The sequence below is a fragment of a genome, unplaced genomic scaffold (assembly GCF_019419815.1).
Source record: "Pyrus x bretschneideri cultivar Hongxiangsu unplaced genomic scaffold, Pyrus_bretschneideri_v1 Contig15, whole genome shotgun sequence".
Taxonomy (NCBI): domain Eukaryota; kingdom Viridiplantae; phylum Streptophyta; class Magnoliopsida; order Rosales; family Rosaceae; genus Pyrus; species Pyrus x bretschneideri.
In genome coordinates this window covers 4,487,116-4,508,995 of record NW_025999446.1, presented here as the reverse complement: position 1 = coordinate 4,508,995, position 21,880 = coordinate 4,487,116, and the positions used below count along the sequence as shown (strand labels likewise).

At 38.6% G+C, this 21,880-nt stretch overlaps 4 protein-coding genes across 4 annotated transcripts; 1 reads left to right on the top strand and 3 right to left on the bottom strand.

Annotated features, from left to right (window-relative positions):
* Positions 1–2,074: 2,074 nt before the first annotated feature.
* On the top strand, positions 2,075–5,430 carry LOC103965980 (aspartate--tRNA ligase 2, cytoplasmic). The gene is made up of 10 exons (XM_009379090.3): positions 2,075–2,682; positions 2,797–2,904; positions 3,020–3,133; positions 3,236–3,526; positions 3,621–3,731; positions 3,936–3,989; positions 4,190–4,269; positions 4,372–4,487; positions 4,826–4,940; positions 5,104–5,430. The coding sequence occupies exons 1-10, from the start codon at positions 2,170–2,172 to the stop codon at positions 5,228–5,230; spliced, it is 1,629 nt and encodes a 542-aa protein (XP_009377365.2). The 5' UTR covers positions 2,075–2,169; the 3' UTR covers positions 5,231–5,430.
* A 1,445-nt stretch (positions 5,431–6,875) lies between these two features.
* Positions 6,876–8,027, bottom strand: LOC103965978 (fasciclin-like arabinogalactan protein 14). Its single transcript, XM_009379089.3, has one exon. The coding sequence runs from the start codon at positions 7,960–7,962 to the stop codon at positions 7,111–7,113; it is 852 nt and encodes a 283-aa protein (XP_009377364.2). The 5' UTR covers positions 7,963–8,027; the 3' UTR covers positions 6,876–7,110.
* A 1,526-nt stretch (positions 8,028–9,553) lies between these two features.
* Positions 9,554–12,609, bottom strand: LOC103965976 (methyl-CpG-binding domain-containing protein 10). Its single transcript, XM_009379086.3, has 4 exons — positions 12,021–12,609; positions 10,866–10,962; positions 10,313–10,372; positions 9,554–9,930 (listed from the first exon to the last, which is right to left on the bottom strand). The coding sequence occupies exons 1-4, from the start codon at positions 12,443–12,445 to the stop codon at positions 9,850–9,852; spliced, it is 663 nt and encodes a 220-aa protein (XP_009377361.2). The 5' UTR covers positions 12,446–12,609; the 3' UTR covers positions 9,554–9,849.
* A 1,894-nt stretch (positions 12,610–14,503) lies between these two features.
* Positions 14,504–18,943, bottom strand: LOC103965977 (glycosyltransferase BC10-like). The gene is made up of 10 exons (XM_018652080.2): positions 18,478–18,943; positions 17,226–17,324; positions 17,022–17,122; positions 16,858–16,929; positions 16,666–16,756; positions 15,795–15,875; positions 15,640–15,699; positions 15,405–15,527; positions 15,275–15,313; positions 14,504–15,062 (listed from the first exon to the last, which is right to left on the bottom strand). The coding sequence occupies exons 1-10, from the start codon at positions 18,883–18,885 to the stop codon at positions 14,934–14,936; spliced, it is 1,203 nt and encodes a 400-aa protein (XP_018507596.1). The 5' UTR covers positions 18,886–18,943; the 3' UTR covers positions 14,504–14,933.
* Between the last annotated feature and the right edge of the window lie 2,937 nt (positions 18,944–21,880).

The following is a 21,880-nucleotide window of genomic DNA, read 5'->3' as shown; positions in this document are numbered from 1 at the left end:
AAGGTAAATTTGAACCACATTATTGCTAGTCCATTATGAGGTTAACCCACCCCTTGGGTTAATTACACTAACACCCCCTGAGGTTTTTCGTGTTTTCACAAAAACCCCTCCTATTTGATAAGTATCACTAATACCCCTTGAGGTTTAAATTCACTTTTCACATAACCCCTTTAAAAACGTATATATCCTTGTAGTTAATTACTTTAAATAAAAAATCTTTATAAATAAATAGAAAAAAAAATCAAATTAAAAAGAATCACATTAAAAAATGGCTAAATTGTAGAGTTCATCTTGGCTTTGAATTCTGAGACGCATGTGTTTGGGTTTTTGGTTTTGGTATTTGACTATTGGTGTCTTCCTTCAATGTTTTCAAGATTCATAATTAATCTCTTTATATTTTTTTGGTCTGATTCATACTCTATTTGTGAGAATGGAAAAGTAGAAGGAAAAAGAACATATACTACGACATCGAAAAATTCTCCTAATGTTGTTTATAATTTACTAGAAACAAAGATTTTATTTGATCATTTTTAATGTCTAGAAATAAAAAATCTGCCAAAATACAAAATAAAAAACAATCGGAATTGCAAAGATAGGTGTTTTTCACTTTGATATGACGGCAGTGGCCAAAGCTGCGGTGTTGAAGAAGCAGTTGTAGAGGCTAGCGAGGGACGAATTAATATAAAAATGGGGTGTGCATTGGGTCTGCGGGTTTTCTTCACTAAACACCCTGCAAACGTGTTAGGCTGCGACCGGTCCGTGCAGCATTGTTGTTGGGTTTTTGGAATGTTCTTGCGATCTATTTGTGATGATGACTTAAGTATGGGGACGAGATCCTTTGAAAATAATGCCAATCTTGAAGCATCTCATAAGTTGATGGCTTCATAGGGGTTCTTTTGTTTTATTTAATGGTGTTTCATGTAATTTTGTTAATTTAACATTTTTCTAGACTTATTTTATTTATTTATATAAAAATTTATTTTAAGTAATTAATTATAAGGGTATATTTGTCTTTAAAGGGGTTATGTGAAGGCAAATTAAAACCTTAGGAGGTGTCAGTGATATTTCTCAAATGTGAAGAGATTTTGTGAAAACACGAAAAATCTCAAGAGGTGTTAATGTAATTAACCTCTTACTTTTTCCTTATTCGTGTAAATAATATCGTTGGTTAAAAATAAAAATAAAAGTTTGGGGCGCTTATATGACAATTTGACATTTTGTACAATATTTTGGTCCACCTGATATGTTAAATAATAATGTTATTTAATAAGCTTTTTATCTTTTTATGGAGTTGGTAACCAATCAAATATTTAAAAACATAACAACATTTATTATATATTATATTAATCTATTAAAATATCATTTAATAAATTTGACATATGCTGTCAAATTTGACAGCAAAATACTTTACCTTCAAGTGACTCAGCACCACCTAAGAAATTGAAGGTTCGGTTGGAGAGAGGTTGCTGCCATTTTTTACTATTGTATACCTACGTGGCAATTTTGATATCTCATTTAGAGATGAAGAAAAAAAGGAAAATTTCGGGCCACCTGTCATCATCGGGGTCCCCTATGCGGCCGCCATTTGTTTTAGGGCTGGTTTGGTATTGCTGTGCTTTGAAAAAAAGTTGCTTCTGCTGTGCTGTGAGAATAAGCAGCTGTGAAATAAAGCAGCAGAGTGTTTGGTAAACTTTTTTGTAAAAGTGCTTTTGAAAAAAAAAAGCAGTATTAGAGTGTTTGGTAAACTTTTATGTAAAACAGATGTGAAAAAAAGCTGGTTTTTCAAAGCTAGGTTTTGCAGCTTCTTGTTTTTGGCTTTTTTTCATCCAAAACTGTGAAAAAAAGCTGAAGCTGAGTGTTTACCAAACACAAAAACAGCTCCCAGCTTTTTTTGATAGCAGCTTTTTTCAGAATCACCTCAGTACCAAACCAGGTGTTAGTGCCTCGGTTTGTTAGCAGTCGGGTTTTTGACCCGTTCCTACAGAAGAGACCTGTTTACAAACCTGAACCGTCCAGATATCATCCAACGGTCCAAAATAGACCACCCTTCCCAATATAAAACCCGCACCCCGGACGGACACATTCATTGCCATTCCACACTCGAAGCCCCTGTAATTTCTTGCGTACTTTTCTTTTCTTTGAAATTTCCACACTCCGATTCCGATTCCAATGTCGACACCGGAATCCCAAAACCCCGTCGCCTCCGACCCAACAACCGAAGACGCCTCCTCTGTAAGCAAAAGCGCTACGAAAAAAGCCGCCAAAAAAGCCGCGAAAGAAGCCAAGAAAGAAACCCCGGCCGCGGCGGCCCCCTCTCTCGCCGTCGACGAGCAGGACCCGCTCGCCTCCAACTACGGCGAAGTCCCGCTGGTCGAGCTACAATCGAAGACGGCTGAGGACGTCAGCCACTGGACCGAGGTTGGAAACCTGACCGACGCGTTGGAGAACCAGTCCGTGCTGATACGTGGCCGGGCGCAGACGATTCGCGCCGTCGGGAATAAGATGTCGTTTGTTGTCGTCAGAGAGAGGGGGTTTACGGTGCAGTGCGTGGTGACGGTGCAGCCTGACACCGTGAGCCGCCAGATGGTGAAGTACGTCGCTGGGTTGAGCAGAGAGTCGATTATCGATGTTGAAGGCGTCGTGTCTGTTCCTAGTGTCGAGATTAAAGGCACCACGCAGCAGGTTTTGTGATTTTCGTTTTTTTCTTCAATTTTTTGATTGGTTTGTGTTTAATTAAAACTTTAATTCGCTGAGTGATTACGTAGTGATTATAATCAAAATGTTGGGTTTAATCAGGTGGAAGTTCAAGTAAGGAAATTGTATTGTGTGAGTAGGGCTGCTGTCTTACCAATTAACATTGAGGATGCTGCTAGGAGTGATGTCGAAATCGAAAAGGCGTTGCAGGTAGTAAGATTACAAGTTTTACTTTGAATTGGGTTGTTGAAGCTTTGTTAAGCATTTTGGGACTTTCTTTCTCTTAGTATGTGTATATTCATTGGGTGGTATGATGAGTTTTTAGGCCGGAGAAACACTCGTTCGGGTTAATCAGGATACCCGCTTGAATAACCGAGTTCTTGACTTGCGAACACCGGCAAATCAGGGTATATTCCGCATTCAGAGTCAAGTTGGAAATGTGAGTAGTCTTTGTACCATTTGCAGTTGTTACTCTTGCAAAGTTGGAGGGTCTTGTAGTAAGATATTACTGCTATGTGTAATTGGTTGCGTTGTTCTGTAGATCTTCAGGCAGTTCTTGATATCCGAAGGCTTTTTTGAAATCCACTCGCCAAAGCTGATTGCTGGTTCAAGTGAAGGTGGTGCTGCTGTTTTTAAACTCAATTACAAGGGTCAAGAGGCCTGCCTTGCCCAGTCACCTCAGCTTCACAAGCAGATGGCTATATGTGGTGACTTCGGCCGTATTTTCGAGATTGGTCCTGTTTTTAGAGCTGAGGACTCCTTTACCCATAGGCATTTGTGTGAGTTCACCGGTCTTGATGTTGAAATGGAGATCAAGAGGCACTATTCTGAGGTAGAATTATAATTTTTAGGCATTTGTTTACCAGTATCCCCCCATATGATGGTGGATGTTAATTCACGGAGCAATTATATGCTTGTTTGTTCAGGTGATGGACGTTGTTGGTCCATTGTTTGTTGCAATGTTCGACTCCTTGAACAAGAACTGTGCAAAAGAGCTTGAAGCTGTGGCAAGGCAGTATCCATTCCAACCGCTAAAGGTTGCACTTCTGATTTATTTTTTGCTGTCTTTGGTATTTGGACTTTGATATGTTGGGTGTTGAATGGTCAGTGAAGCATTGCGTAAGCAATAGATTTATTTTCTATATATTCTGAGTTATAGAAAAAAAAATGTTGCTAACGATTTCAGTTTCATGTCCACACAGTTTTTGGATTCTGATTATTGTCATTTCTCAAATTTTCAGTACTTGCCAGAGACGCTACGTTTAACATTTGAAGAAGGTGTTCAGATGCTCAAGGTATTTCCACCCGTTCTTTTTTCGCCACTGAGTTGAGTAACAAATAGTAAATGCATGGTTGTAGACTTTGGCAGAGTTGTTTCTCGAATCACATGGTCTAGAGCCATTATTAGTACTAAAAGTCTGGAATCTGAAACATGCATGGCCTGCTTTCAATTGAAGATTTCTTCCATATATTCTAAGTTTGATGTGTTTTACAGGAAGCTGGTGTTGAAGTGGATCCTTTTGGGGACTTAAACACCGAGAATGAGAGAAAATTGGGCCAACTAGTTCTGGAGAAGTAATTTTTCTTGCTTGTTCTACCCAATTTTTAGTTTGTTCTCATTTTATTTAAGTTCCGTTGTCATCATAAATGTTTGAACTGATTTTTACTCGATTATAGGTATGGCACCGAGTTCTACATACTGCACCGCTATCCTTTGGCTGTTAGGCCATTCTACACAATGCCTTGCCATGACAATCCCGCTTACAGTAATTCGTTTGATGTTTTTATTCGAGGTAAACCATCATTGTTTCTATCAGTATTACTGTTGCATTTGTATCCTGAATCATTTTGCTAATTTGATTTTGGTTTTTTAAGCTCACAACTTCAGTGCTCGATAGATATGTTAGACATCATCTAGCTGTTAAATAGTTGTTAATTTTTTATGCATATTGGGTTAACTGAGCTAGGAAAGTTATAAGTATTTCATAGCGTCTTTTATTCTTAGGTATGTTAGACGACATTTCCTGATGGTATATTGGATAGAAAATATATTATTCTCTTTGTACTTGGGGACTCCAGTATACAGTAAACCGTTTTGGAGTAACATGACTAAATGTAATCCATCCTTTAGGCGAGGAGATTATTTCTGGAGCACAGCGTGTACACGTTCCAGAGTTATTGACTGAACGTGCACAGGCATTGGGAATTGACGTGAAGACGATATCAACATATATTGATTCTTTCAGGTATCCTTTCCTTTTGCTCCCTGTGTTATTGTTATTATTTATTCAAAATGTTGTAAGTTAGAAGCTCTTCACAAATTGGCTTCTGAGTTTTGACCTAACCATGCGATACTAGTTGACATCCCTCGATTACACTGCTTAATGAACCTTATGATGCTTCTTGCAGATACGGTGCACCTCCACATGGTGGATTCGGAGTAGGGCTGGAGCGTGTTGTCATGCTTTTTTGCGGTTTGAATAACATCCGCAAAACTTCTCTCTTCCCTCGTGATCCACTTAGGCTCGCCCCCTAGAGGTGCCACTGTTCATTAACACTATCGGAGAATTTTGTTTTTATCAGTTGTACGAAACCATCTGTTCTTACAACTGATGGCATAGACATACACTGATACACATACATGCCATGTTCAAAATCGCCATTTTTGTTGTCTGCTCGAGTCGTTTTATTAATGTTCATATGATTCAGAGTTGAACGAATGGATTATTTGCTATACCTTCTATCTACATTCTAGTTTCCATATGAAAAGCAACACCATCTTCAGAATCATTCGTCTCTGCTACAACATGAGAAATTTTTTGCTTTACGAGATTTGAACTCAGAACCTATTCCAAACTAAGGCAAAATGGTAGAAACCAACTCCGCTGGACTTCGCGGATCGATGGCCTTTCAAGAAATGTGGAAGACACCATGCACATCCCTCACCACAAATTTAAACCAGAGGAAGCCTTTGTACTGAATTAACCTTCTCTGTTCTCTCGATCTCTTCATCTTCATCGACTCTCCTCTCCTCTCTCTCTCTCTCTCTCTCTCTCTCTCTCTCTCTCTCTCTCTCTCTCTGTGTAAGCCTTTCTCCGCTGGGCTCACTCCTATTGCTCACTCGATCTCATACCCTTTCTCTCCCATGGCCAGGCCACCACAACCACAAAAATGGACGAAACCACATTTTGGTTAGGATAGTGTTATTCACACACCTATTTTTACCTCACACGCACTCTTGTTAATTTTTTGCTATTGATCTCTTCTATTCAATCGATCCGACGATCGAAAATTGAGAGAAATGTGTGAGAAAAAAAAAATGAATGTGTAGATAGCACTACCCTTTGACAATTGTTCTTGCTTCTAATCTTTGTAGCTCTTATTTTTTGTATTTTTTAAGAAGAGTACGATGTCTTTATTCATAAAAAAACTCTTTTAATAATGCAAAAAATTGCACTTTTATTTATTCATTAAATGGGGTACAAGCGTCTCAATGAGAGTCCTATTTTAGGATTTCACCACCACCTTTGAGGACTTCAAAGGAATATTCAAGTCCCTAAAGAAATATCGTTTTCAATGGAAGGCCCTTATAATATAATCCCTAAATGTAAGGATTGCAAGATTAAAAAAAAAAATCATTATTAATTTGGTTGAAGTATTGTGGCCATTGGTCTAAACAGTAAGAAAATAAGAAAATTTAAAATTTAAAATTTAAAAAAAAAACCCCAAGAATCTATCTAGACCATTGGTTTCCCATCGGTTAAAAAAAAAAAGAAAAGTTGTGCAGGGTCACGCTTGACGTAGTTGCCTGGTGAGAGAGAAGCTGATGTGCAACCCACGTGGGTGGGGTTTTTATCCCACTCAAAATCAACCTCGGGCCCCACTATGGAGTTCCTATGGAGTCCCTACATGTGGGGATTTTTGTGGGTACTCCGACGAGTCTCTATTATAAGGACAGTTGAAAGTCCCATGGTCCTTATATACAGGGACATACGGTGGTGAGGACAGTTTTGAGGACCCTCATTCAAGGCCTGAGAAAATGATGCATAGATGCACTCTTTAGTCTAGTTAACTTGCCCAATGCTTTGAGAAAATGGGTGTGCATAATGATCTGAAGGGTCTCAAATGTTAACTAACTTGCATTGCAAGCAAACTATTTTTTCAAATGCAAATGCTAATGATCAAGAGGAACTGAACTGAACTGTGGATTAAACCAGTGAAGAAGAAAGCAGAAAAAGAAAAATCACAAGAAAAAGAAAGTACTTAAAGGGTATCTGATGCATTTCTAAATAAAAACAAAGGCTGCTTACATGTTCTATCCATTTACCACACAAAACCACTAACCATGTACCCTTTAAGTTTAATCTTTTCCGTTCCTACATTTTCTTTTTCATCTCCTCATTTACTGAAGAAAATTTAAGCAACCAAAAGGGAAGCCAAACCCATGATCACCACTCCGGTGCCAAAAGCCATCTCAGCGCGTGAAGCAGCAGACGGTGAAGGTGCAGAGCTTGATGATCCGGTTGGTCCATCACTAGATGGTGAGGATGAAGGTGTAGCATCACCAGAAACCGGTGGGGATGAAACGTCATCCGACGGCGAGGGTGCCTTTGATGACTTGGGTGATTGGCTTGGGGCACTGTCATCGGAGGGACTGGGAGCATCAGAGGATGATTTGCTTGATGGAGAAGAAGCTGATGATGCGGAGGACTTTGGCGAGCCGGCAGGGCTAGAGGCAGCAGAAATGTCGGGAATTTCAATCGCATTTGAGATTTGAAGAACTGAAATGTTGTAGGGCTGAGAGACAACGGCTTTCACGAGCTTGGCGTTGAGCTTGCCGCCCTTGACAGCTGATCCGAAAGCAATTTCTCCATCGCTCTTACCGACAATGATGAACCCTTGCTGGTCCTTGGCCTGGCCAGAGGACTGGAGCATTGTGGTTAGGGTCGATTCCTTGCTGGAACCAGCCAAACTGGTCAGTTTCTTCTGGTCGAAGTAATCCAAAACCACGTGTGCGCTCAGGATCTTCTTGATCACATCTTGGGATTTTCCGGAGATGCTTGACATGCCCCCGTTGTCCACTGCCAACACTGTGATGGTGCTGCGCTTGTTGATCTCGTCGCCGAGCTTGGTCTCCTTGAGGTAGTTGGTGAAGCTGCTCAGTTCCGACTGCTTCTCAAGAAGCTTGACGATGTCAAAGGCCGAGGCCGAAGAGAAGACAAGGAAGAGGGCAAGGCAGAGGATAACAGAGGTTTTGGTGTTCTCCATCTTTATTTTTTATCTTGCTTTGCCTTATTTCTTGCTTTGAAAGCAATGCTTTATTTATCTTCCAAAGCTCTGGTTTCTCAAGTGGGGATTTGGGGGAGTTATATACAGATTGATTTGCTATAATTACACAGAAAATTTGGATGTTGGTGGATCCTAAAGGCTGGGAGCGAATTTCTCTTCACCACACAAAAATAACTACGATATCATCAGTAAACGATCATGTGAAAAGAAGAAAGAAAAAGTACCAAACGATCACATAGAAAGCACGCGCATAACAAACATCATTCATTTAATCTTAAAAAAGAACTAGTTGACATTTTTCAAAAACAAAGAGAGAAATAGAAACAAAAATCAATGATAGAAAAAAAGAACATGAACAATGGTCACGAGCGAATCACGTGCAGATGAGATGATATTAGTCTAAGATAAAAAAGAACGAGTCAACTTTTTCAAAAATATGGAAGGGTCGTAAATACGGCACATGTAGCATTTAGCTTACAATACATTCAAAAATAAACATGTAATTTAAGAAAGTGTTTAAGTTGGTATTTGGGGTTTGAGAGTTGAGGCAACAGAGAGGACAAAAAATAGACCCTCCAAATTTGGATTTTCAATTGTTCATGGTTGTCTTCTCCAACTACAATCCCTCTGGCATACATATCTTGCCTATAAAAACTAAAAAAACCTCCGAAGGTTCGTTACCGCCATCAAACAGCCTTCATAATTTTCAAATCGAAAACCATGACAACTCACGGAGCCTCTCCCCTCCTCCTCCCCGTCTTCGCTCTATCGCTCGTGTTCTTCAGCTCCGCTATCTCTGAAGCCTTGGACCTCCCAGCAGGTCTCCCTGAAGGGTTCAAAGAATTCGGCAAGCTCAAAGACGAAGTTCTTAAATCCAACATCATTAATCAAATCGATGGATCAGCAGGGAAAGCGGCAAATGCACCAAAGAGTGGTGATGCTCCGGCCCCTGGTGGTCAAGGCAAGTTGGACAAAATGATTAAGGAATTGGGGGTGCCAGCGCCCGTGGCAGATGCAGCAAAGAATGGAGATGCTTCGGCACTAAACAACATATTCAAGTCTGCTCCAGGGCCTGGTGGGGTTGCTGCTGGGGCTGCTGATGCCTTGACGAAAATGTTCAAGCGCAGTCCAGCCCCTGATGCTGCTGGGCATAAGTCAGCACCCCCACCTCGTGAGGGTTCTGGTTCGACTCAGCTGGCTTCAAGCTTCCTCTGCGTTGGGATGATTGGGTTCATCTCATTCTTCGTGGCTTTATAAAGAACACAACTAGTACTATAACACATAAAGAGAAACGGAGAAAGAGGAAGTATGGGGATCGCCATCAATCGTTAACGGAAGCAGACGATCTCAAAACATCGTTTGTCATCTTCAATCCCCAAAACTGAGAGGGAGACGGAATGCTTTGCCATGGTTTGTTGAAAATTTTATTACTTGTAAAACGATAATACTTTATTTATGTGTTAACAATTTTGTTGAGATGATAAATGGATCTGAAGCTTTTTTCAATAATGCACAATGAATGCAGCATAAAATCATAAAAGATTGGAAATTAGAAATCGATAAATTGTGATGTCAACGAAGTTCTACTCACTTTCATTCACGCATTAACAAAAAGAGTACGATATCATCAGTAACCTACATTCTCTTGTATGCAACGGCGAATCATGAGCCTTTTCAAAATACATCCAGATCGTTGGCCTCACCAGGTGCAACTTTACAGTTGTCAGACAAAAATATGAGCACGATCAAATGTAGATCAGTAGTAATCATCCTACTGTTAAAATGCCAAATAAACTTGGTTTACCCCCAAAAAGACAGTTACTCCAACTATCAAAAGCTCCTCTAGAATGCGATATATCACATTGTTCACTTGATCTTCTCAATTACATCGCTAATGACTTCCTCCATGTTCAGCGCCTTCATTTTTGGAAAAGGTCGTTTCATGTCCTGCAAAATAAAACCCATAAATGACAACTTGGATAAATTGTTTACTTTTCAACAAGCCGATAACATTATAAAGAAGATCACCCTCTCTTCACCAAAATAAATTACTTAGAACATCATCGAAGATCATTCAGAATATTGATATTTCCTTTTGCGAAAAGATAAGCATCCTGTTAAGATTCATCATCAATATGCATTTAAACTATCTCATAGCAATTATCATCAATCACTTTTAGCCTTTTTCAAACTGAAACCTACCTTTTTGGAAAAACAGTGGGCTATTTCGCTCTCCTATCCAATGACTTTCAGAATGGAAAAGACTTATTGACTAAAAACATGCAAATTAAATCTCGCAAGAATAGAAGAATGTTGGTGAAAGAATTACCAGAAGACTGAGGAATGTCTCACCGCCTTCCTCCCGTATCTCTAAGCATCCTTTTCTTGGCTATTCAAAAAAAAGAAGGAAATAGTTAGATCATTACTTATACCCACCCATAATGCCTAAATCTGTAATTGATTGAAAAACGACTTGGTTAAGAAACAGATTAGTCTTAAAAATGTACTTACTATTTTCCTAACAGAAAATGTTTTGCACGATTCTAATCTCATGTTGTGAAGATTGGATAATTGTGTGAGTTATAGGATACAATAGTAGACAGACAGCTTAAGATCTAATACTTACTTTCAATATCCTGTAGGAGGACATCAAGTCTACAAAAAGTCAAAAATAAATAAGTATCAAACAATGTTTATCCCCTGATTCTTTATGGTTTCAAGTGATTCCTTGTATGCACTCAATTCGAATTCATAAAACTAATGTTTTTGGTCTTTCTACTAATTCAGCGTTATTGTAATATATCCAAATCCTTTCTTTTAAATCTTTCCATCCACATAAGCTCGAATCCATGGAAAACATTAATATCCTTCATTAAGTATACCTTATCAGGGTTTAGTAGAACTTTGATGCCAGGAACACCTTTCTCCAAACCATTTTTGACCTGATCAGCTCTTACCTTGAATGACTTGCATTGCTTGCTAGAGAAAAGAAACAAATCGGTCAATAAGGATAATAAAAGAACTGCAAGTACACAACGATCTTGCTATTGCAGGGGAAATGGGGAAGCAAAACGTACACAATAAAAACTAAGGACTAAACGCTTAAGAAACAATCATCATAATCTTAAAAAAAAAAAAAAAAAAAAAAAAAAAACAAAAAGGGTTGGCAGACAGCACAAGCCTTTAACTAATATGGGATTTGGGGAGAGCAAGACATACGCAATAATAACACTGTTTCTAAACGAGGCTGTTTCTGCAATCAAAACCCATGACTACCAAGTCGCTTGGGCCACTCCATAACCATCAACACAGATTATCCTATTGCATAAATGATAAATCCGACAAATAGTTTTCATTTTCCAAATGGGAGCAAAGGTTCCTTAAACTTTTATCCAGCAACGAAACTACTCCAACAATATAAAATGAAACAGCTGGATTGTGATACCACGACAATCGAATTCATAACTACTTTCACTTATTTCAGAATTGATAGAATCAAAAGCTCTCCCAAAGAATCTACAGACTCCTGCAACGATTGTACTGCTAAATCAACAACTGCGTGCAGTTTAATGACCAAGAGACCCTAATTTCATCACCAGTTCATGCATCCTGGATACTAAGTTAAACCACATGTCCCTCGAATAGCTATTAAAACAGACAGTCAAAAGGCTTGCACACAGAGTAAATTAACAATTTTTCCACTAGACCCACCACCCCATCTACAAATCCTCCTTAGCTTTTAGCTAAATTAATCCAATCCTTGTTGCTTTTTGCAAATTAGAAGTCTATAGTACCCCCAACAAATTTCCTAAATATTCCAAACCCTAGAACGAAAGGGGGTTAGGAAATCCAATCGAGCTTACCCCTAGTATGAATGTGTCAAAATTCTCTAAGCCAAAATCGTAATCTGAAGAAAGTAAATAATAAATAGTACAACAACAAGCACAATATACGAAATGACATTTTCGTGCGTATCCTAAAATTTTCTCGGCAACCAAACAGGACCAAAAAAAGATTGAGGGATAAAATTGCCTAACCAATGCTCAATCACAATGGTCCTCTTGTCCGACTCGTCGTCGTCAGCCTCCGTACCTGCTCCGTCGTCCTCCACTTTCGCTTTCCCTTTCTCCTCCTTGTTCTCCGCCTCGGCCTCCACTTTCTCCTTCCCTTTCTTCTTCTTGTTCTCGTTTTCTGCTTCGGCCTCCGTCTTGCTCTCGCCGGAGTTGTCCTCCTCTTCCTTCACAGCTTCCGCTTCTTCCGCCTCCACCTCTTCCTTCTTCGCCCGCTCTTTCTTCTTCTGAGTTCCCTTGGCCTTCTTCCTCGCCGGCGCCACGGGTCGTGGCTCAGCCGAGCTCCCACTCGGAGCTGGCCGAGCCATACTCCGAGTCACTCGCTGACCCGAGTCCTGAGCCACCAGCTGCTTTTCTTCTTGCTCAGTCGTCTTGCGTTTCCTCGGCGCCATTCCCACAAAACCCAGAAACCCTAGCACGCTAACGGAGCTCCGAGAGAGAGAGAGAGAGATGAACAACTGCGTTTTAGGCTCTCTCAACAGCAACGAAGTGAGAAAACTGACTGGGTGACTCCCTGGCTCCGGGTGGTGCCGTTTTGTACTTCCTGGCTCGCAGATATTTTTCCATTTGCCGCGCTTTTGCTGTTCGTGGATTTGAATAGACGGTGGGGATTGGTTTAGGGGTGCTGGATGAGTGTGGGCCGTCGATTGAAGAGCGAGTACGGAGTCGCAATGGGTGACTTCGAGATGGGAAATGACAAGGCCTTCGGCGGTCCAACCAAGTCCACACAATTTCTCCCCCTTTACGGACACGCTCATCAAGAAATTACTGTTTTATCTTAAAATTTATGAAATTATTATTAGCATTTAAAAAATCTTATTTGACATTCTAAACTTTTCATAATTAGAAAGAAAAATACATTTATGAGAAGTATAGAATGAAAGTTTTGAAGTGATAATAATAATTTCTAAAATTTATTACATTTTAGTCCTTTTATCCGAATACGTCATTTGTAAGGCATCTTTTAGAAAGCTTTTATAATCTTTTGATACTTGGCATGGTTTGAAGTTTGTCCTTTTCAATAAGTAAGTGATCATCGATCATTAATGCCAATTGAACTGACAATGTATACAACAATTGATTGAATGACTACAAAGTTAAAAGTGTAGAATTTCATTATCATTTGTTTATTAATTTGTAATTTTTTTTTCACAAGAAACAATGGCAATTTTCCAATAACAATAACAATTACATTGTCACATGGGCACAATCTCCAATGATCACATATTTGATTTGGAGGTAATTGGCACAAAACAAATAGTGATGATAATCCCTAATTGGCTATTACAAAAGCACACACTAGCATAAACAACCCGGTACAAATCTACCATAAAGAAGGCAGAAGCAACTAACTTATGCCGAAGTACATGTAATGTCACCATCACGTAAGCAGGACCACGTTAAACGATAGCTGAGAACGATGTCATATTAAAACCACCGCACACACGTGGGGCTACATCACTCGTAAGCCGAAACATTACCTGCGAAATGCGGTTCAAACAAGCTACAATGATTTACACTAATTCGAGAAGCGAAATCCTCCAGTTGGCTTGTCTCTAACGATTAACCCATCTAAACCTGCAACATTACCACTTCACAAGTGAGATCTGCCACAACCATGAGCATAGCAAGGCAAGGCCGCCACAGATCTAGTCAGGGAAGGCGGTGTCGCCACGGATCGGTCAAAGGAGCCACAAAACCCTGAAGAAAAAAAAGCCAAAAAGGAGGATCCGACCCACAAACAACCAATAACCCAACCAAATAGGTGAAATTGAATTGAGGAGAATTGAATTCCATAACGGTACTAATTGAATATAAGTTGTTTACTAATTCACTTGAATTAAACTATGAAAGTCTGTACAATTACCAAGGGGCATTGGTGAGGGAAGGAGACATATCAATGTTGGGTGCGGGTAACTGGTCCTTAACGAAAACAAACAAGGTACAACAGTAGGAGCTAGGAAAGAACACCAGCCAAACCTCCAAAACAGAGAGGACCTAACTATTACAAACAAACAAAAATTGGGCCAATCTCAAGCCAATAAGGCTCCTTGTTTTGCAAAGGTCGGGAGATGAACATCTATCATACGTTGCATTACCTTTATTTTACAAAAATGTTGTTTCTACGACTTGAACTCATGACCTAACTTCAAATAATAAGTAGGTGATTATCCATCATTAATGTAAATTAATCAAACAATGCATATGACGATTGATTGAACAACTACAAAATAAAAGCGATGGAATTCCATTTATGGTTCGTTTATTAATTTGTAATTAAAATAGGTGGAATTGGATTGACGAGGTGTTGAATTGAGGAGAATTGAATTTTAGAACGGTACTGATTGAATGTAAGTTGTTTACTAAATCACTTGTATCAAAATAAAAGTCAGTACAATTACTAGAATGTCTAAAACAGAGAGGACCTAACCGTTACCAAAAAAAAAAAAAGGGGCTGAACCTAATCCAATAAGGCTCCTTGCTTTGCAAGGGTTGGTGAAGGAACGATTATTGTATGCAGCCTTCCCTTTGCTTTGCAAATAGGTTGTTTCCACGACTCAAACCCGCGAACTAAGATAATTAATCCTTACTACACATGTCACCATTTTTCAAAACTAAATCCAAATTTTCATTAATTTTACAGAAAGTAAAAAGAAACCTGAAATTGAATGCAATCTCATTCAAAATTCAGTAAAATTCAGTAATTTAAAATACACAAATAACAAAAAAAAAAAGAAAAAAAAAAAAGAAAGGAGGCAAAACAATCTACAGGAACAGCCAGCAGCCTCTCAACCCGCCAATCCAACCCATATAAGACATACATACCAGGACCTGGAGCTGCTGAGGAAGCAATTGGATGGCCAAAAAACCAAAAAGGATTTAGACTTTTGTGTAATTGGAGAAAAGCTGAACCAGTTTCCCCAGTGTTTCTGGATAGAACTTTCGGGCAAATAGATAACACGGTCGCTTCATCCCGTTCCACAAGCACGGAGTGTTCAGAATTCGCTTCTGCAGCAAGTAAACGCCAACCAGTCAACAATAGTACAAGGGTCGTCAAATTTATTCGCCAAATGACGTGGCAGGTGATACGATATGATATCATGTTAGAAACAAACATGCTCGTTCATACCGCGGACACATTATTTGGGATACAAAATTGGTGATCATAGTGTTACTGACTACGTATGGTTACCACACTAGAAGGGTTGTTAAGATTGTACCTTGTCTTCGCTTGTAATATGCGTGCTCTCAGCAATGGACTGAAATGGATGAGAAAATATCGATACATGAGAGCGTGAAATGAAGAAAATGAAGTGAGGGTTAAAGAAAATGCACTTCTCTAGACCATACCGTGATGTTCCTAAGAAGGTCATAAGTAACATCCTGAGTTCTGAACGCTCTTGGATGCCACTTCCCTTCAGACCAATCGACATATGTTACAGACCAATTCGCGAGTCCACCAGGATCTTTCAGCTGAAAACCATTAATGGGAAAAGAAAAAGAAAGTTGGCGGCAGCAAAGAAATTAAAAAGGGAGTGAAAATGCAACTCGAATTGCAAAGAAACAAACAGTTTAATGTGCTGACATTGAAGAAGGTTGGCAAGTAATGCTCATCCGAATAGCAGTTGCGTCCATCCAAGTTTGGCTGAGAAAGTCAGAAAACATCATGAGCAAGAGATTGATTGGAAGTTCTTCTCATGAACGTTGACAAAAGCACATCACAATAAAGAAGAGATTTACCCTGCAGAAAAGCTTGAACTTTGTATAGTATAGACTGTCCGCCATCATGACAATTGCGTGTTGCCGCTTAATAGAGAACCACTGCAGTAAAAATGTCGATTAAATCCAACCCTATATCTTGAAATATCAACTGCGTTTACACAAATCTACATCTGACCAATGAGCGTGTTATATACCAAAACTCCTCTTGTTGATCCAGTGTTTCGTTAATATAAACAAATAAATGTGCACAAGAACGAAAAACCAACCCAAACGTTGCAATAATTTGTACACTTAGGACAAAGATAGGGGAAAGGAGCTCAGGTGAATTGGAACAGGTGAAAAGATTATATGAATCAGAAATATACTCATTGGAACTGATCTTACAGAAGTTTAATTCACTGTAAAAGACATATTTACGAAACATGTAACCCGGCTTCTTTTTCTGGTTTCATATTGGTACTGACAAAGAAAATCTCCCCCATCGGTTAAACATAACATTTTGCATCAAATCATACTGACTGATGATGCACTAAGATAAAAGATGAATCCAACCTAAAATTTGCACTGCTTAAATGTCTAACATAGGTCACTGATTGCGTAGATTCCCATATCCAGTTTGCACAATTACTGATTCTGTGAAGTTGATTAATAAAAATTAAAAAATTATCTTACAAATCGAAGAACCATATTTGCAAAGCAAGTAATCCAGCTTCTCATGTGCTATCTTGCCTCATCCATCCAGTATTAACACAATGGACTGAGAAGAAATTAACTTTACAAATGCAACGAGATTTGAAACTGTTTCCAGAGCTGTGTATCTTACGCAGAAGTCCGAACCAAATATGTAATCTCAAAGTTTCCTTTTTATGGAAAGTATATGCTGAATTACCTGTGAACCCTTCCGGAAATTGCTCCTGTCAACTTCAGGCAACATATGTTTTGAATACCGGCCAGTTCCATGCGGACCAGGATCAACAAAACTAGACATAGAGCAAAGTAGATGAAGAAAGTCCCAATTACTAGTGGGATAGAATTTTGAGAATTGCATCAGGTTTTCTTTTGTAAAATATAGTTTGCTTACCAATCGATAAAGCTGACGTTTGTGTACATGAGATAGTTATATACATAATCGAAGTTATGCAGTGGTATGCAACTGAAACCAAAATATAAAACAAAATCAATGGGAAGAACTAGCAAAATTCCGTCAGAAGAACCTCATTGCAAAAGTTGTTTCAATGCAATGACCTATCAGACAGCAAGACAAAATGTTGGTTGTCGGGGTCTAAAAGTGCATTTGCCAAAAGTCTCTTCTCTGCCTCAACCATCGAAAATTTTCCCCAAACGACCTGAGAATTTAAGATTAATGGCATCTTTAAAGAAAACCATGTGTTTTGGTCAGGAAAAAAAATAATACTGTACTGCAAGCATTATCCGAGAGGCTCTGCATACCTGTTCACTATGTATGTCTCTGTCAGCAAAATACCGGCTCGCATGTACTGGTTTTTCCTTGGATGCATGTACATAAACGGTAAATTTGTCTTCGTGGCCCTAGAAAAACCATGTCATTTTTGTTAGACATTGAATTAGTTGTTCACTATATATAACGAAACATCTCAGCAACTAAAGTTAGGAGATATATTCCACACCAAGCTTATATAAATGGGGATTCAAGAGGCGGTAATATTCTCCACAGAAAAAAGGTGTTGAAAACTCCAAGCACATGTTTATCCTATCTGTTGAAATAACATACGTTTTCGATAAGTCCCTTTGAGTTAACATACTAAGAAATCTAAAGCAACTACCTTTTCCTCAGGTGATCAAAAGACTGGCACCAATTTGACAGTAATTCTAACTGGATAAACCGAAACTATAGTCACAGGAGATACAATTACATTGCAGAGCCGAGCATTAACTACACCGAATTACTGAAGCATTTTAGTTAAGAAACCTCTGCTATTGGTACCAAGGCTTAAATATATATATTTTTAAATTTTAAACCCAAAACAACGCTGATTTTGGGAAAGATCCTTGTTTTCCTCTTCCTCTTCCTCTTGGCTACACCCGGAGTCCCAGATTCAGTTCACCATGCGGCGCCTCCTCCAATTACCCCTCCTTCCTCCACACCTGTGACCTGACGCCTCCTTCATCCATGCCTGACTCCTCCAAAGCACGTTTATTAGTTTTGTTTCGGTATTTGGCTTATGATTCTGGTTTGTGGTGCGAGTTTTTTTATTTCTGAAGCTCTTTACTGAGAGTTGCTTGACTGAACAGTGATTTTGGATAGAGTGGTAAGGTTTAATGAATGTTGTATTTTAAGTGTATTGTGTTTTTGAACTTGAATTAGATGTATTTTGGTGGGTTATTCTGCAAGTGAAATTGTTGTGAAATTATGTGTTATGGTGCAAGTACATAGATTTTATTTGTTACTATTTTATGCTATGCAAGTATCGAATAGCTTATGTGAAATCGCTACATAGCACGAGATTGCATAGCGGTACCTCCCACGTGACACCTTACGCAGTACGATTTCAAACTACAGTTAGTACTTCTTAGTCATGGCTGCCGTAGGAAATGCCTAATATTGTGACGCTAGACTACCAAACTTCTGAATGCAGTTCAACAAATACATCTATCCATATGATTCTTTGATGAATAAAAGGCAAATAAAAGTAATGAAAATCATAAAGAGCCATAGCCTTACTTGGAAGAAATTTTCCCACAACTCCTCGAAAGGCAAAGTTCCGGGAGTCAAAAACATGAAAGCAATTTTCGGGTTCTTGGATTGAAGAGGAGGTGTCTTGAGAATCTCCCTAACTACAACCTCCGATGCAGTCTCATCATCGGTCAGCTCCCTTGCAGGGCTAGGGGGAGTCCTTCCAAACAGACAGCCACTAGAAGAAAACAGATTGCAGGAGGCAGAGTTTTTCGGAGAGTAGAAGTAGGCAAGTATCAGAAAAACACAGATGAACGAAACCAATGCAAGGATCCATGTTGGTCTTCTCAACGCTGGACGTGACCTTGACTTAGACATCACCGTATCTCTCATCAGTTGCGGCCGCCATGCAAATGACTTTTTCATCTGGATCGAAGGCAACACAGAACCTCTCATTCAGTCCCTTTTTCGCATTCTTCGCTTTATTTCCCCCTTGTGCAAAGTGTAAACTAAGAAGCTTCTGTAACTTGCAACACAAATAACATCATTTCAGACGCATTTTTGGATCAACCAACAAGAAAGAAAACAACTTTTCACAATTCAACGAATACCCTTTTGAAAAAAATCCCCCAAAGCATCAAATTTCAACACATTTCATCAAAACATTGATTTATCAAAATTTGGGTGTGAGTAAAAAAACAGAAAAAAGCCACAAACTTTGAAAACATAACGCAAAGATCAACCTTTGTGTTAATATCGGAAACAATAAACGGTGTTGGTGGTGAGCAAAAACGGAAGAATCTTGATGGGTGAGGGAAATAAAAACCTGGGTGCGGTGAGGAAATTAGCTTCAATCAATCAAAAATGTTCAAATGCAGGTGCAGGTGATGTTTCAGCTTCTCAGAGGGGAAGCGGGTTCGGCGAGAATGTGGGGAGAAGTATGAGGCGATGGGAAATGGCGATGTGAGGCATTGTGAGTATATGGTAAACGGAGGAGGGTGTGAATCTCTGGTTCTGGACAATTGAGGGAATTGGATGGTTTTTGGGCGATGAACACTTCAGCCAGTGAATTATGGTAATATTAATAAATGATTATTTATTAATTTAGGGGGAGATTAGGGGTTAAGAAAAATTAGGGAAAGCTTATAGCTGTCCAATCTATAAATCCACAATAATTGTAGAATATTTTCATAAAATGTGTAAGGAGCGGGGGAGGGGGGGCGGGGTGGGTGTGGTTTGTATGTTTTTTTTTTCCTAAGTTGGTCCCATCCAATCTATAAATCTACTGCCGCTGTCCTCAGACTTAGGCCTTGGGGTCAGCGGCAACCATTAGCCGTCGCCAAGTGCTAGAAAAAGAGAAAAAGAGCTTAGAGAAGTATGAGTTAGAATTTTCAAACTCAAAGGTCGGTATTTTGTCTCAGAATTGATGCAAAATTTTGGTTTTTGTCCCACCCAATTGCAAGTTTATAACTTTTGACCAAGAATTATGTACTGGTTAATTGCAGTTATTTGATAATTTTGGGGCATGTCATTGGCATGTAGAATTTGCGCATGAATGCAGGATGCCATTATTTTACAGTGAGCTTGCATTTTCTGTAATATGAAATAAATACAACGGAAGTATTCACACTTTACATTTAAGCAAAAGTCTTCAGTAAATAAAGTCCGCGACATTTTGCGTTCATCTAATTTCGTATTTTTGAACCCTTTGAATTGCAATGCAATGTTCGTCCTTTTCTCGTTTTCCTTTGTTAAAGTGAATATTTTTTCCACATTCGGAGCTGCAAGTACTATCCTTTGTCTTTCTTCCTATATACATGGTTGTCATGCTTAGTTCCCGTCCTGATACCGTTATCCCTGCTCTTCCTTCAGGTTATTTTTTATCTCGAAACCCTTGTGATGCTGTTATATTCTTCGTTAATGGTTATTTTATCCGAAGTTGCTTAAACTTTTCAGGTAGAGATTTCAAAATACACAGGTCAAGCAGTGGTAAGCTCTCTCCAGCTCTTACTGTAATCATTGTTACAATGTACATACTTTTACATGCTGATTTTATAAAGAGGTAAACCAGACACCTACTACAGGCCAAGCAGCTAGGAAGAAATGTAAAGAACGAGAACTGTTTTATCACTTTGTTGCATTGCGAAACAGTCGGTTTTATCTCCTAAACGGAACTGTCTTGAGAAATTTTATTTGAACCCATATAACTTCTTTCTATACCCAACTTAAATTTAAATTGTTAATTGTCTATTACTATTAAGTACAAAATGAAATTAATAATCAAACTCAAATTTATCAATAAACCTATTAAACCCTACCATCACTTCTTGTTTATCATACGTTCATTCTGGCTAAAACCCTAATAAGTCTCGTAGAGAAAAACAAACTTTTTTTTATTGATGGATGGTGATTTTGAAGTTTTGAACTCTTCAACTAAGGTATAACTCAATTTATGCATATATTGTTCGTTTGATTTCAATTTTTTTTAAAGTTTAGAAGATGTGTATTTGGGTTTCAATTTTTTTCATTAATCCCGAATGGTTTGTTAAATTTTCTGCAATTGGAAAATTTTAAGGAAAAACTTCTTACCAATATTCTTAGATTATAAACTTCCTTGCTTGTTGATAAATATAAGGGGATGAATTGTTTGATTTGTTGCTTATGCACATTAGTAGAAATAAAAAAGGCAAATGTCTGGATTTGGTAGCAGAAAGAAAAAAAAAGTAGCCATGGAAATACTAGTGGGAAGAGGAGGTGGGGCAAGGACGCATCTTCTTAAAAAAAAAAAAAAAAATCAATTACAGATGTTATTTTATAAAAAGAATGAGTGAGTGTAAAGATAACTTAACATTTTGAATTGGGTTTGAAATGGTAGTTTAGGTAATAAATTTGGGTTTAAAGAGAGTTTAATTATTTAATTAAAAAAAAAAGGTGAATAGAGTAAATTAGGTGTAAAAAAAAATTACATGAGTTCAAATAAAATTTCCAAACTGTCTTTGTCGGATTTTTGTGACCCAACAATTTATCCATTGATATAGCAAGGATTTATCAGTTTGCTGAATGATCTTGATTTTGTCGAATCTTTTGAGTAATTGGTAAATTTGGTTTACATTTGTGTTTGATTGAACCTGCTTATCGTGTGAACAATGAAGTATCAGTTTGCTGTGTCTTTTTTATCGTGCCAATCTCTTAGCCCTTGGCTACTGTGTTTGTTGGACCTTGAATTTCCAGGTTTTCTTTCCGATTTGAAGTGATTTTGATTTTGGGCAGAGAACAATTCCCATACGAATAAGATCAGTAAAGGAAGAAGAGATCGCAAGGCGTACAACTCGTACTGCTGTGTTGATGATGTTCGTATATGGAAAAATCCTAAAAAAGCACAGTACTGACCATCGTATTTGACCTATATCATCACAGTCTTTGTACTTAATCTGAATAGACACATGCTTTT